Raw genomic sequence first — 12,887 nt, 5'->3', positions numbered from 1 at the left:
ATCTCCCTGGCTTGCAGACTGATCTTTTTGGGTGTAGGCATGTGTTGTGCTGGGACTTTGGAGTTTTGTTGTCGAGGTGGACCTTTTGTTGCAGTTTTGTGCCTTCCTCGCCTGGCCGAAGTGGTGCTCTCTGCCCACTGGTCGGAGACTTGTAATTTTCTTTTCACGTGTATGTGTACACATGTGCATGTACATGTGTACACTGTGTGTGCACATGTGTGTATATGTGTATGTATACTTTTTCTTTCGGAAGGGGCTCTGTTCCCTTCTCTGTTGACGGGGCACTGGGGGAGCAGCTTGCTCTGTTGACTCTCGTATGGTCCCGCTGTTGGTGGGCGCTTTTGGTTGTCTTCTGGCCTCTGGTGGCGGCAGTGGACGGCTTCTTCCACTTTAGGGGGTTTGAGGCTAGCGGGATGGGCTTCTTCCTCTGCACTTCGTCATGTCATCTTAGTGGGTGCGTTGGACGTGGTCGATCCGCCCCATCCTTCTGGGGTTCCCGTCTGCTCTATGCAGATATGGGCCTGTCAAATCTGCGGTTTTTCTGAACTTCTTCAGTCTACGCCCTGGATTCTATGCCCTCATCGGAGGACTGTTGTCTCCTGTCCGGCTTCTGTTGGGGCCGGGTGCCTGGATGGTGGCCCTGGACCTCCAGTTCCATTCTTGACACGTTCCTATCCAGTTTTCCGGGACTGGCACAGTTGGTGGGGCTTCAGGCTTGCCGCTTTTGTTGCCTTCCCTATTTTGTAATTGGCACTTGGCGTATTTATGCATCTTTACTGGATCTTGGTGCCCTGTCTGAGTCTGCTTGGGATTCGGTGTCTAGCCTACCTCGACGACTGGCTAGTGAGGGCTTCTAGTCGGTGCTACTGGCGGGCTTCCCACCCCTGCCAGACCGAGGGGAGCCGGTCGGCAGAGCGGACAGCACGCTGGACTTGTGATCCTGTGGTCCTGGGTTCGATCACAGGCGCCGGCGAGAAACAATGGGCAGAGTTTCTTTCACCCTATGCCCCTGTTACCTAGCAGTAAAATAGGTACCTGGGTGTTAGTCAGCTGTCACGGGCTGTTTCCTGGGGGTGGAGGCCTGGTTGAGGACCGGGCCACGGGGACACTAAAAAGCCCTGAAACCATCTCAAGATAACCTCAAGAAGGGGTTGGCCAGTTATGCCCCTTATGTGTAGTGGAAGCGTGTTGAACAGTCTCGGGCCTCTGATGTTGATAGAGTTCTCTCTCAGAGTACCTGTTGCACCTCTGCTTTTCAACGGGGGTATTCTGCACATCCTGCCATGTCTTCTGGTCTCATGTGATGTTATTTCTGTGTGCAGGTTTGGGACCAGCCCCTCAATTATTTTCCACATGTAAATTATTATGTATCACTCCCGCCTGCGTTCAAGGGAGTACAGATTTAGGCTCTTTAGTCGGTCCCAGTAATTTAGATGTTTTACTGAGTGGATTCTAGCAGTCAAGGATCTCTGCACGCTCTCCAGGTCAGCAATTTCTCCAGCTTTGAAAGGGGCTGTCATTGTGCAGCAGTACTCCACTCTAGAGAGCACAAGCATATTAAAAAGTATCATCATCGGTATAGCATCTCTAGTGTGAAAAGTTCTTGTTATCCAACAAGGCTTCGTAGCCTGGTGGATAGCGCGCAAGACTCGTAATTCTGTGGCGCGGGTTCGATTCCCGCACGAGGCAGAAACAAATGGGCAAAGTTTCTTTCACCCTGAATGCCCCTGTTACCTAGCAGTAAATAGGTACCTGGGAGTTAGTCAGCTGTCACGGGCTGCTTCCTGGGGGTGAAGGCCTGGTCGAGGACCGGGCCGCTGGGACACTAAAATGCCCCGAAATCATCTCAAGATAACCTCAAGATAAGATATCCAACCTGTCATTTTTCTTGCAGTTGTGACGGCTACTTTATTGTGTTCTTTAAAGGTAAGGTCTTCCGACATGAGTACACCCAGATCCTTTACATTGCCTTTTCATTCTATGTTATGATTTGCCTGAGTTTTGTACGTGGTTTCCATTTTTATATTTTCAATTTTTCCGTAGTGCATGAGCTGGAACTTATCCTCGTTAAACACCATATTATTTTCTGTAGCCCATAGAAAGACCTGATCTACATCTGATTGGAGGTTTCCCGTGTCCTCTATGTTGCCAACTCTCATGAAAATCCTAGTGTGATCTGCAAAGGATGATGCAGTGCTATAGGTTGTGTTCTTGTCTATGTCTGATATGAGGATGAGAAAAATTACTGGAGCAAACACAGTACCCTGGGGGACTGAGCTCTTCACGGTTGATGGGCTGGATTATATTTTGTTGACTATTACACATTGGGTTCTGTTAGTCAGGAAATTGTAGATCCATCTGCCTATTTTCCTGGTAATTCCTTTTGAACACATTTTATGTGCAATAACACCATGGTCACATTTATCAAAAGCTTTTGCGAAATCTGTGTAAATTACATCAGCGTTTTGTTTGTCTTCCATAGCATCTAATGCCATATCATAGTGGTCCAGCAACTGCGACAGGCAAGAGCGGCCTGTTCTGAAACCATGTTGTCCGGGGTTATGGAGATGCTGTGATTCCATGTATTTTGTGATCTTACTTCTTAGCACTCTCTCAAAAATTTTTATGATGTGCGATGTTAGTGCTATCGGTCTGTAATTTTTTGCCTCTGCCTTATTTCCTCCTTTATGGAGTGGTGCTATCTCTGCTGTTTTTAGTATGTCAGGGATAACGCCAGTATCTAGGCTTTGTCTCCACAGAATGTGAAGGGCCTGCGATAGTGGTTTTTTACAGTTCTTGATGAATATGGAGTTCCATGAATCCGGGCCTGGTGCAGAGTGCATAGGCATACTGTTTATGGCTTCTTCAAAATCTAGTGGGGATAGGGCGACATCTGATATATGATTTGATGTTGGTATCATATCCATGAAAAATTCATTTGGGTTATCAATCTTTAGTGCGTTTAATGGCTCGCTGAAAACAGAGTTGTACTGCTTCCTCTATAACTCGCTCATTTCTTTGTTGTCATTGGTGAAAGTTCCATCTCCGTTTCGCAGGGGCCCGATACTAGATGTAGTTTTTTATCTTGATTTTGCATACGAGAAAAAATATTTCAGATTTCTCTCTATTTCACTGATGGCCTTTGCTCTCTTTGCCTCTCCTGGGTTTTGTATGATTCTTGTAGCTTGAGTTCAATTGTTTCGATTTCTCTACCTAACCTTCTTCGCCGTTCTTGAGATAGGGTGCGACTCTCAAGTTGTTCCGCGATTTGTTTTCTTCGCCTATATAGGGAACAACATTCCCGTTCCAATCTGCATCTCTTTCTCTTTTTTCTTAGGGGTATGCGGTTTGAACATATTTCTAGTGCTACTGAGCTTATTTTTTCCAGGCACTGGTTCAGGTTTGCATTTTCTAGCTGTTCTTCCCAGTTTATTTCTGTGAAGTCCTGGTTTATTTGCTCCCAGTTTATCTGTTTATTATTGAAGTTGAATTTGCTGAAATCTCTTCCACTGGGAATCTGGACTGGTTTTGAAGGACCATTCCCCATGGTTGTCAGAACTTCAATTAAGTTGTGATCTGAGTAACAGGTATTTGTAATCATTATGTTCCCGATCAATTCATCATTATTAGTGAAAATGAGGTCCAGCGTGTTCTTCTTCCTAGTTGGTTCTACTATTTGCTGGTTTAAGGCAAACCCATCGCACATCCGTAGCAGGTCATTTGCATGTGCCTGTTCATTTAGGCTACTTCCTGGTATTCTTTCTGATATTACTGTATTAGCCAGGTGCTTCCATTTCAGGTGCCGTAGGTTGAAGTCCCCAAGCAGGATGATGTTCGGAGCTAGATTTGTGAGGTTTTCCAAGCAGTGTTCTATTTTCATTAGTTGGTCTTTAAACTGCTGAGGGTTTGCCTCCGGTGACTTATATACAAGGACAATAACTATATTTACGATCTCTATTTTGACTATCAGCACTTCCACCATATCATTTGAGGTGTTTAGCAGCTCAGTACAGATGAGTGTTTCTTTGATGTAGAGACTGACCCCACCCTGAAGCCGGTGTTTCCTATCACATCTGAAAAGATTGTACTCCGAGATCCATATTTCACCATCAAGGTAGTCCTTTGTGTGAGTTTCCGTTAGGGCTGCAAACACTGCATTTGCCTCATGAAGGAGACCATCTATAAAGTGAACTTTGTTGGATTTGCATGTTTTTATACCTTGGATGTTGGCAAATATAAATGATGTTATCGTGTTAGTGGAAGTGCTGGATGCTTTACTTGGTGTTAATATCTGAGACTCTGGTAAGGAGTAAGGCTGGTAAGTAAGTAAAGGCTGTGTTTGCGTCCTCTCTAGCATTTGACCGAGTTGGTGGTAAAGTCTGGTCATTTTTAGCCATTCTTCTCCTCCTCCTCTTGCTAAAAAATTATCCCGGTCGATGGAGTAGTGGCTGTTTTCATAGTGGTAGTCTGTCAGTTTCATTTGCCTGGTACCTATTATATGAAAAGCTGGACATTCAGCATTGAAGCACTCTTTCCTGTCCAAAGAGTTCTTGCAAATTTCTGGGTGAAAGAATTCACAGCTTTTGGTACATTTACATGTATTGAGGAGGTTTCTGCACTTTTTAGGGTGATCGTATTTACATGTTCCATTTGTTCTTCCTGATTCCCCATGCTTACAGGTAGCCCATTTGTAATACCAACAGATTTTGGGGCCTTGTTTTGTTTGTTTCCCTTTGCCAGGGACCGCACTCTGCTGCGGCGTCCCCGACATTGTGCTCTGCTTCAGGGCCTGTGACACCGCGTTCTGCTCCGGCGCCGTTGACACCGCGCTCTGCTCCGGCGCCGTTGACACCGTGCCCTGCTCAGGCGTCCCCGACTCCGCGCCCTGCTCAGGCGTCCCCGACTCCGCGCCCTGCTCAGGCATCACCGACTCCGCGTCCTGCTCAGGCCTCCCCGACTCCGCGCCCTGCTCAGGCGCCGCTGCCACCGAGCTCTGTGCCACATCTGGTTGTACCTTGGTGTCATGTACAGTTTGTTTGAAGACATTAGAAATTGCTATGCAGGCATTAATTAGTAATTCTCTGTTTTCGGCGGGAGTTTTATCCAGGATTTCCATCAATTTCAAATAAGTTACATCATCCTTTTTGCAGAGCCAGTACACAGAGTGGTCACTGGGACCATTTCTCCTTGAATTGTTAGTCATGTTGGTACATTTTTTGTGTATGGCTGCTGAACAGAGTTGGCATTGAAAGCTCTGTTGGTAATCTACCTTCACATTGCATTCTATGCACGTTTTTATCAAAGCCATTTTTTGAACACTTCTGTTCAGTGGTGATGGTCTTACAAGGTCTTACAAGGTGGGGTGTTGACCGGTGGGGTTGTTGACCGTGGGTGCTGGCCGTGGGTATTGGCCGTGGGTGTTTACCAACTTGAGACAGGCCCGGAGGGGCAGTATGGACGGCCAGTGTTGCTACCACGTGTCGCACTCTTAAATTAATTTGTTTTGTTCACTTGTTAGATTACATTACTTGCAATTTTCCACATCTTACAGCGGAGGCGTCTAGTTTCCGTGTCTGGGCACTAGTTACCTGAGTACGTTACACTATTTAAAAGAATACACACACAGAGGGTACTGGGGTGGGCCTACCTCCAAGTGGCCCTTGTTTACATACACACGACGGACTTATTTTGTGTATAATTTGTTCACTTGATATTAAAATGTTATCTTAATTTTTGCTATAATAGACACAGGTTTTGCATAAAGAGCTTAGCCCTATGGGCACTGATTACTTTATGTTTCAATAGCGAGAGATGTGATTTATTGACGACTTGGCAACTATCGCCTAAGGCCTCCTGGCACCACGAGGGCAGGCGTTGACTACACACGAATTTCACTTATTTTTCCTTGAACACAAACGGTCGGATGGTAATCACTATGATATATTGGTTAATATGTTGAGACACACTTTAAAAGTTATCTGACTGTGTTTAGCTCCTGTATCACTGAAATATCCCTAGATATATATTGTTTTCCGCGGAGCTCGCATAGCGTGGCCCTTCCCCTCTCACGCCCAGAACAACAGCTTAAGCTTCTAACATGAATGAAAATTTTCTGACTGATAGAAAAATGAGGGCAGTAATCAGAGGCAATGTGTCAGACTGGAGAATGTCACAAGTGGAGTACCACAGGGTTCAGTTCTTGCACCAGTGATGTTTATTGTCTACATAAATGATCTACCAGTTGGTATACAGAATTATATGAACATATTTGCTGATGATGCTAAGATAATAGGAAGGATAAGAAACTTGGACGATTGTCATGCCCTTCAAGAAGACCTGGACAAAATAAGTACAGTATATGGAGCACCACTTGGCAAATGGAATTTAATGTGAATAAATGCCATGTTATGGAATGTGGAATAAGAGAACATAGACCCTACACAACCTATAAATTATGTGAGAAATCTTTAAAGAATTCTGATAAAGAAAGAGATCTAGGGGTTATCTTGAGGTTATCTTGAGATGATTTCGGGGCTTTTTAGTGTCCCCGCGGCCCGGTCCTCGACCAGGCCTCCACCCCCAGGAAGCAGCCCGTGACAGCTGACTAACACCCAGGTACCCATTTTACTGCTAGGTAACAGGGGCATAGGGTGAAAGAAACTCTGCCCATTGTTTCTTGCCGGCGCCCAGGATCGAACCCGGGACCACAGGATCACAAGTCCAGCGTGCTGTTTGCTCGGCCGACCGGGGGTGGTTCTAGATAGAAAACTATCACCTGAGAACTACATAAAGAACATTGTGCGAGGAGCCTATGCCATGCTTTCTAACTTCAGAATTGCTTTTAAATACATGGATGGCGAAATACTAAAATTGTTCACGACTTTTGTTAGGCCAAAGCTAGAATATGCAGCAGTTGTGTGGTGCCCATATCTTAAGAAGCACAATAACAAACTAGAAAATATGCAAAGACATGCTACTAAGTGGCTCCCAGAACTGAAGGGCAAGAGCTACGAGGAGAGGTTAGAGGCAGTAAATAAACCAAATTAGAAGACAGAAGAAAAAGAGGTGATATGATCACTACATTCAAAATAGTAACAGGAATTGATAAAATCGATAGGAAGATTTCCCGAGACCTGGGAACTTAAAGAACAAGAGCTCATAGACTTAAATGAACTAAACAAAGATGCCGAAGAAATGTAAGAAAATTCACTTTCGCAGAGTAGTAGATGGTTGGAACAAGTTAGGTGAGAAGGTGGTGGAGGCCAAAACCATCAGTAGTTTCAAAGCGTTACATGACAAAGAGTGCTGGGTAGACGGGACACCACGAGCAGAGCTCTCATCCTGTAACTACACGTAGGTAATTACACTTAGGTAATTACATACCGTGGTGTAGTATGGTGTCACCATGGTTAATATTAAATTATTATTAAAAAGTATTAAATTATTATTAACAAATATTAATTATTAAAAAATATTAAATTATTATTATAAATATTAATTATTAAAAAATATTAAATTATTATTAAAAAATATTAAATTATTATTAAAAAATATTAAATTATTATTAAAAAATATTAAATTATTATTATTTAATTTTCAATTATTATTTAATACGAAATTACTGTAGTATTATTTAATATTAATACAATTCAATATTTAACAATTATATTACTAATAACTTTACGTGATTAAATAACATTTTGTACCATTCTGCCAATCTCATTCATTCCCAGAAACTGATATTTAGCTGGCATTTACCTGACGTGTTTGCAACTTGCACTCTTAATCTTACCTGAAAGAGTCCATGATGCTGGATAACGCCACACTGGCCAGACAATAGGGAAAGGAGTGCGTGCTCAGTGTGTAAGAGCATTTTTCCTTGTCTGTCATCTTGTGTTTCATCACATGCTTCTCTCACAGTTAAGATCTTTAACGTGTAAAATTTATCTGTAAAATAATACAAATCTGAAATACAGTACTGTATTTTACATTTATAAAGATTACGTTAACCCAAAACCAATGCTTACCTAATTAACATACCTACCTAATTAACACCCAAATTGCACGCACTACATTGATGCAGTGTCTTATGTACAAGAAAATAATACTGACAAAAATTATGTTTGTTTCTGATCTTGTTAATTACTATCCAAGAATCACAAAAGACCATGAAAACTAGCGTTGAATGAAATGAAACACGATTTTCTGGCCGAGCCAGCCGCCGTATACTTCACCAGTAAAGAAGGGGAACGCTGCAAACAAACAAAAGTACCTCCAGGACCAAAGGAACAGAAACCCCCGCTGACGGAGAAGAGCATGAAGCTCCCTAACCCGACCCCCAGAGGTCAAAGTCAACAAAAACAAGGCTTCCCGAAGCAATCTTGAACTGAAGGGATCACGACAAACCGAGGAAAAGAAAGAAAGTAAAGAGCCTGATCCAAAGACCAAGACGGCTCAGACGGCTCATGAGCAGGCCAAAGATAAAAAAAAAATGCACGAGAGAGATTGAGGAATGAGGCAGAAGTGACACCCACCCCGAATGCAAGCTGCAGCGGCTCCGCCAACGCTACACGATAAGAATCGACAGCATTTGGTGTAAAATGCAGGTCCAGGAAAAGCCAACAGAGAAAGGACAAGAAAACTGTAACCACCACAGACACAACTCTACAAAGTGAAAGGAAATGGCGGAAAGACCACCAAGAAACTTTATACTGTCGCCGAGATGAAGACCACAAGTGGAACACCATCAAAGAACCCACATGATTGCCTTACAAATAGCGATACACCTGCGCCAGAAAAAACAGACATGAAAAGTGGAAGAGTAAGTTGAACCAGAGAGATACCTCACCGGCACGACCTGCTGAAAGAGGCAGAGCCGCGGAAAAACTCCCAGGTCCGGACACCGAGCAACCAGCGCCTGAAACCAAGGCTGGGTTGGCCACCACGGGACCAGAAGAATGACTCTCCCTTGATAGGATTTGAGCCGAGCTAGAACCTGGAGCAACAGCTGGACCCGGGCAAAGAAGTCCCCGTGACATAGTGGTAAAGCACTCGACCCGGCGCTTTGCGAACACTTTGGCCTGGGTTCATATCCTGGTCGGGGAGGATTGACAGGGGTGCAATCCTAAAGTGCAGCCTCTGTTCACCCAGCAGTGAATTGATACTGGTTGTTAAAACGATTTGGCCGGTCGTGTTCCGGGGGAAAATTAGGATTAACTCTTAAACTGCGCAACGCATCATATGATGTGGTGAGTAATTGCCGCAGAACTGTGGACCACATCATATGTGTGGGAGTACCGCGCAAGATTTAAAAGTCCTGCAATTACACTGGGTTCACATCACCTTCCTCAGGGCTCTTGTAAACAGCTGCCATTTTATTTAAAAATTGTGGGCAACATGCTTGGGTGTGAGAGCCTCAGTACTGAATGAGCCACCAAGGCCGGCGCATGCAGCATGAGCTCACAGCACTGCTGTTCAGCTTGTGACCACAGCATTGCCTTAAAAATGGGCCAATATGTATATAACTGGTATTATTTAGTGATGATAGTATTACAGAAAAGCCTAACTGTTATAAAAATAACCAGGATTCTGATAATAGCAGGACTGTTGTAATAATCTGCGTTGTGCGTAGTATGGTGGGAAGAGAAATACTGAGGGAGGGAGGGGTGGTAGCATCATCTGCCGAATCTGTGTGGTCATCTGTTACTGTCTGCCCTCACCATACCAGCTTAGTGGATTGCTACAGTGAACACAAGTGTAGATACTTATATATAATGTGTATAGTGTAATAACATCACAAACAGTATAGTTGGAGGAGGAATGTTAGTGTATCTGGCCTTGAACCAGTGAAGGAGGGAGGGAACATCAGCTGATTGTGAGGTGACCTGTCATTGTCTAAACTTACCATACCAGCTTAGTTGTAATGTTATGGTGAACAAAACATGCAGATACTTATATATCACCTGTGTATATAGTGTAATAACTGCAAAACTATTTGTTTATTATTTTATGAACATAATAATTGAATTACTAAAATGCTCACAATACTTTTGAGTATAGCAATGGTTCACACATTTTATTATAAATATATCACACTACACACTATTGAATAATAATACTGAAAAAAAATTGATCAGAGACAATGAAATAATTCGGTAATAATATTATTGTGGCAACTCCCACCTGCCAACTAGTGTGGAGCAGACCGCCTTCAACACTTGCTCTGTCAACGCCACACTTTTGCCAAACTTCCTCGCCCTATTGCGGCCAAAATATGTCGCCTACTATTTTTTTTTTTCCGGTAATCAGGGAACACAAATGAACACTTTTATAAGACAAAAAAAAAAAAAAATTGTCCACATCTATTGTGGACACTAATGTGTCCACAAAAAATGTTTATTGTCGCAATATTACTTGTTAAAAATTCACTAAAATTACAATATGTACAGTTTCACACATTATGTACACAGTAATACACTGTATTACACACTCAGTACTTCAGAAGTGAGTAATAATCAACATAGTAGTCCATGGTTGTGCAAATTCGTTCTCGTTGAACCAGGTATAGATGGATTTTCGCTTCCTGTTTCTTCGTTCTGTGTGCTTGCAAATAACGCACTCACGTACATCCTTGGCTTCAGTACTTGTAGGTGTTATGTAGCCAAGCTTGTAAAGCATTAGGTAGTCTTCAAAAGAGTATAGGAAAAGATCAAATTGAAAAAGATCAATTTTTCTGTCTTGAAAAGATCAATTGTAAGGTCCCTGACTGGAAAAGATTCAGTCATTTTTGGAGAGAGTCAGTCAATCTGTAAGAGATTCAGCCATTCTGGAAGAGATTCAGCTATGCTTGAAAATATCTATGGAAAACACCACCTGCTAACACTGTTCATCTATGCTAATTATATCAGATGCATCATCACTGAACCCAGAAAACAATTCATCTATGTATTATCTATATAAATTGGAGATGGCAAGGGTGGTGTTCAGAGCTACAACTGGATACGCACTACAACTGGATATATTCGCTGTATCGTCCTAATAAGTGCTGTATCACTTGCATCCGACTTTTGTCTTAGGTCCTTATTGCGCCTAGCTTCATCAATAACATGACCCTTATGTTCTTCAAGCAATAAGATCTGAATTTCACCGACGGAGAGCGATCTTTTTACACCACGTCGGACCGGTGTTTGGGAGCCAGAGGCACGTGCGCCACCCATGGTTGCTAACTCAGTACTAACCCCAGCCAGCAGCCCTAGGACATTCTGGGAATTTTTTCCAAGATGGTTGCCTCTCACTGGAGGTCCAAAGAGTCTATTTCGTACTCAACCTATCGCATGCGCGTTTCGACCGTGTTCGAAATAATATAAAAATACTTTTGTCGGTAGGCGCAGTAATGGGCGAACGGCATTTATCGTTTGGCGCAGTGCAGTGGTTAACACTTTCGCTCACCCCGCGCGCCACCCCTCGACAGGGCGATATGGGCCCCAGCGTGTCACGGAAGCGCGCGTTAATTCCGAAAAGTGTATACTCTCTTCAACTTTGTCACCTCAATTCTCCTTCTACGAGATTAAATTTGGTATCATTGTGTTCGCAATATAATTCTCTACAGCACTAAATGCATATAAACTCCAAAAGCCCGGCTAATTACCCGCAGCAAACAGAGAAAGTGCGAACGAGTTACCCGGGAGCGCGCAAACGGGATAAAATGTTTTCACTATTTTCACTCTGGTCACCTCAATTTTTGTCCTAGGTCTTTCATTTTGGTCTCAATGGGTTCGTAATAAAATTCTCTAGAGGAACATTAGCATATAAAAAAAAAACCTGGTCACGCTCCAACCGCCGACGAGTTGAAGACGGGCCACGCGTTAGCCGTGAGTGAGCGCTCAGAGGCCTTCCTGCTACACTCCCAATTCCCGCCCTTTTCAAGCCTTTCTTTCGCAATTTTCTTCCTGGAAGGGCCTTGTTCATGATTACTATCCATCGTGGAGTAAGCGTAGATAGTTTCTAAAGCCGCAGTAAGAAATATAGCCACGGAAAATAGCCGAAATGTTCACACGTTTGAGATGCGAGGGGAGACGACATTGGTCACAACAGTGGAGCAAAGACAATGGGCCCACGGCGTGTGCCAAGCCGCCTGAGGGCCACGAGGCTCAACAAAGAAAATGGGAAGACATCGGCGCACATTTTAAAACCAGTCCCCCGAAAATCGGATAATAACCTGATTTTTGGCGAATTTTTAAAGTGGATGACGCAATGCTGCGTCATCCCCGGCATTACCGCCAGTAAACGGATGACGCAATGCTGCGTCATCCCCGAGCGAAAGTGTTAAGCTGTCCTATTTCAGTAGCCTAGTTCATAATCAGGTCAGTTTTCAAACCCTGCAGTGCACACCTGTTTTTGGCAAAAACTTCATAGTGCAATTGTTAAGGTCATATTTTTGTTGTTTATATAAATGTTCAGGTAGAGTTAATGTCAAAATGTTTCCAAACTCAACCATTTTAATTTCAAAACACAGAGTTATGAGAACATCAAAACACATTAAAATATAGCCTAATTAAAAAAAGGAGCGTTGACTGTAATGAAATGCCAATTTCTGGGCGAGACCCGGAGACTCCCCGGAGCTATCTGGGCTAATATGGAGTATTACTTTGGGCATCAGTCAAGGTACATCAAGTTCTAGGCCTACCGGGGACCACCAGCCAGAACCTGGCCTCCTCAGAGAGGCGAGAAGAGCAATGGCCCTATACACACCTTGTATATAATTTTGAAGTACTACTGAAGTACTGTACTCTATGTCTGCCATCAACCCGGTCAGGCACCCAGAAAGATAGGTGCCCCAAAACATCCCCCATTCTGACACAATCGACTTGAGAATGGTCCGAAACGTC

General features: G+C 43.4%; 1 protein-coding gene across 1 annotated transcript in view; it reads right to left on the bottom strand.

Annotated features, from left to right (window-relative positions):
• LOC123763349 (uncharacterized) overlaps positions 1-12,887 on the bottom strand; it is a gene marked incomplete in the record, with an annotated part of 345,009 nt that overhangs the window by 238,012 nt on the left and 94,110 nt on the right. Inside the window, 1 exon segment of the mRNA XM_069303180.1 lies at positions 7,793-7,947. Within this exon segment, the coding sequence (XP_069159281.1) occupies positions 7,793-7,947 (155 nt within the window).

This window comes from Procambarus clarkii, chromosome 49 (assembly GCF_040958095.1).
Source record: "Procambarus clarkii isolate CNS0578487 chromosome 49, FALCON_Pclarkii_2.0, whole genome shotgun sequence".
NCBI lineage: Eukaryota > Metazoa > Arthropoda > Malacostraca > Decapoda > Cambaridae > Procambarus > Procambarus clarkii.
This window is presented reverse-complemented; position numbering and strand designations above follow the sequence as displayed.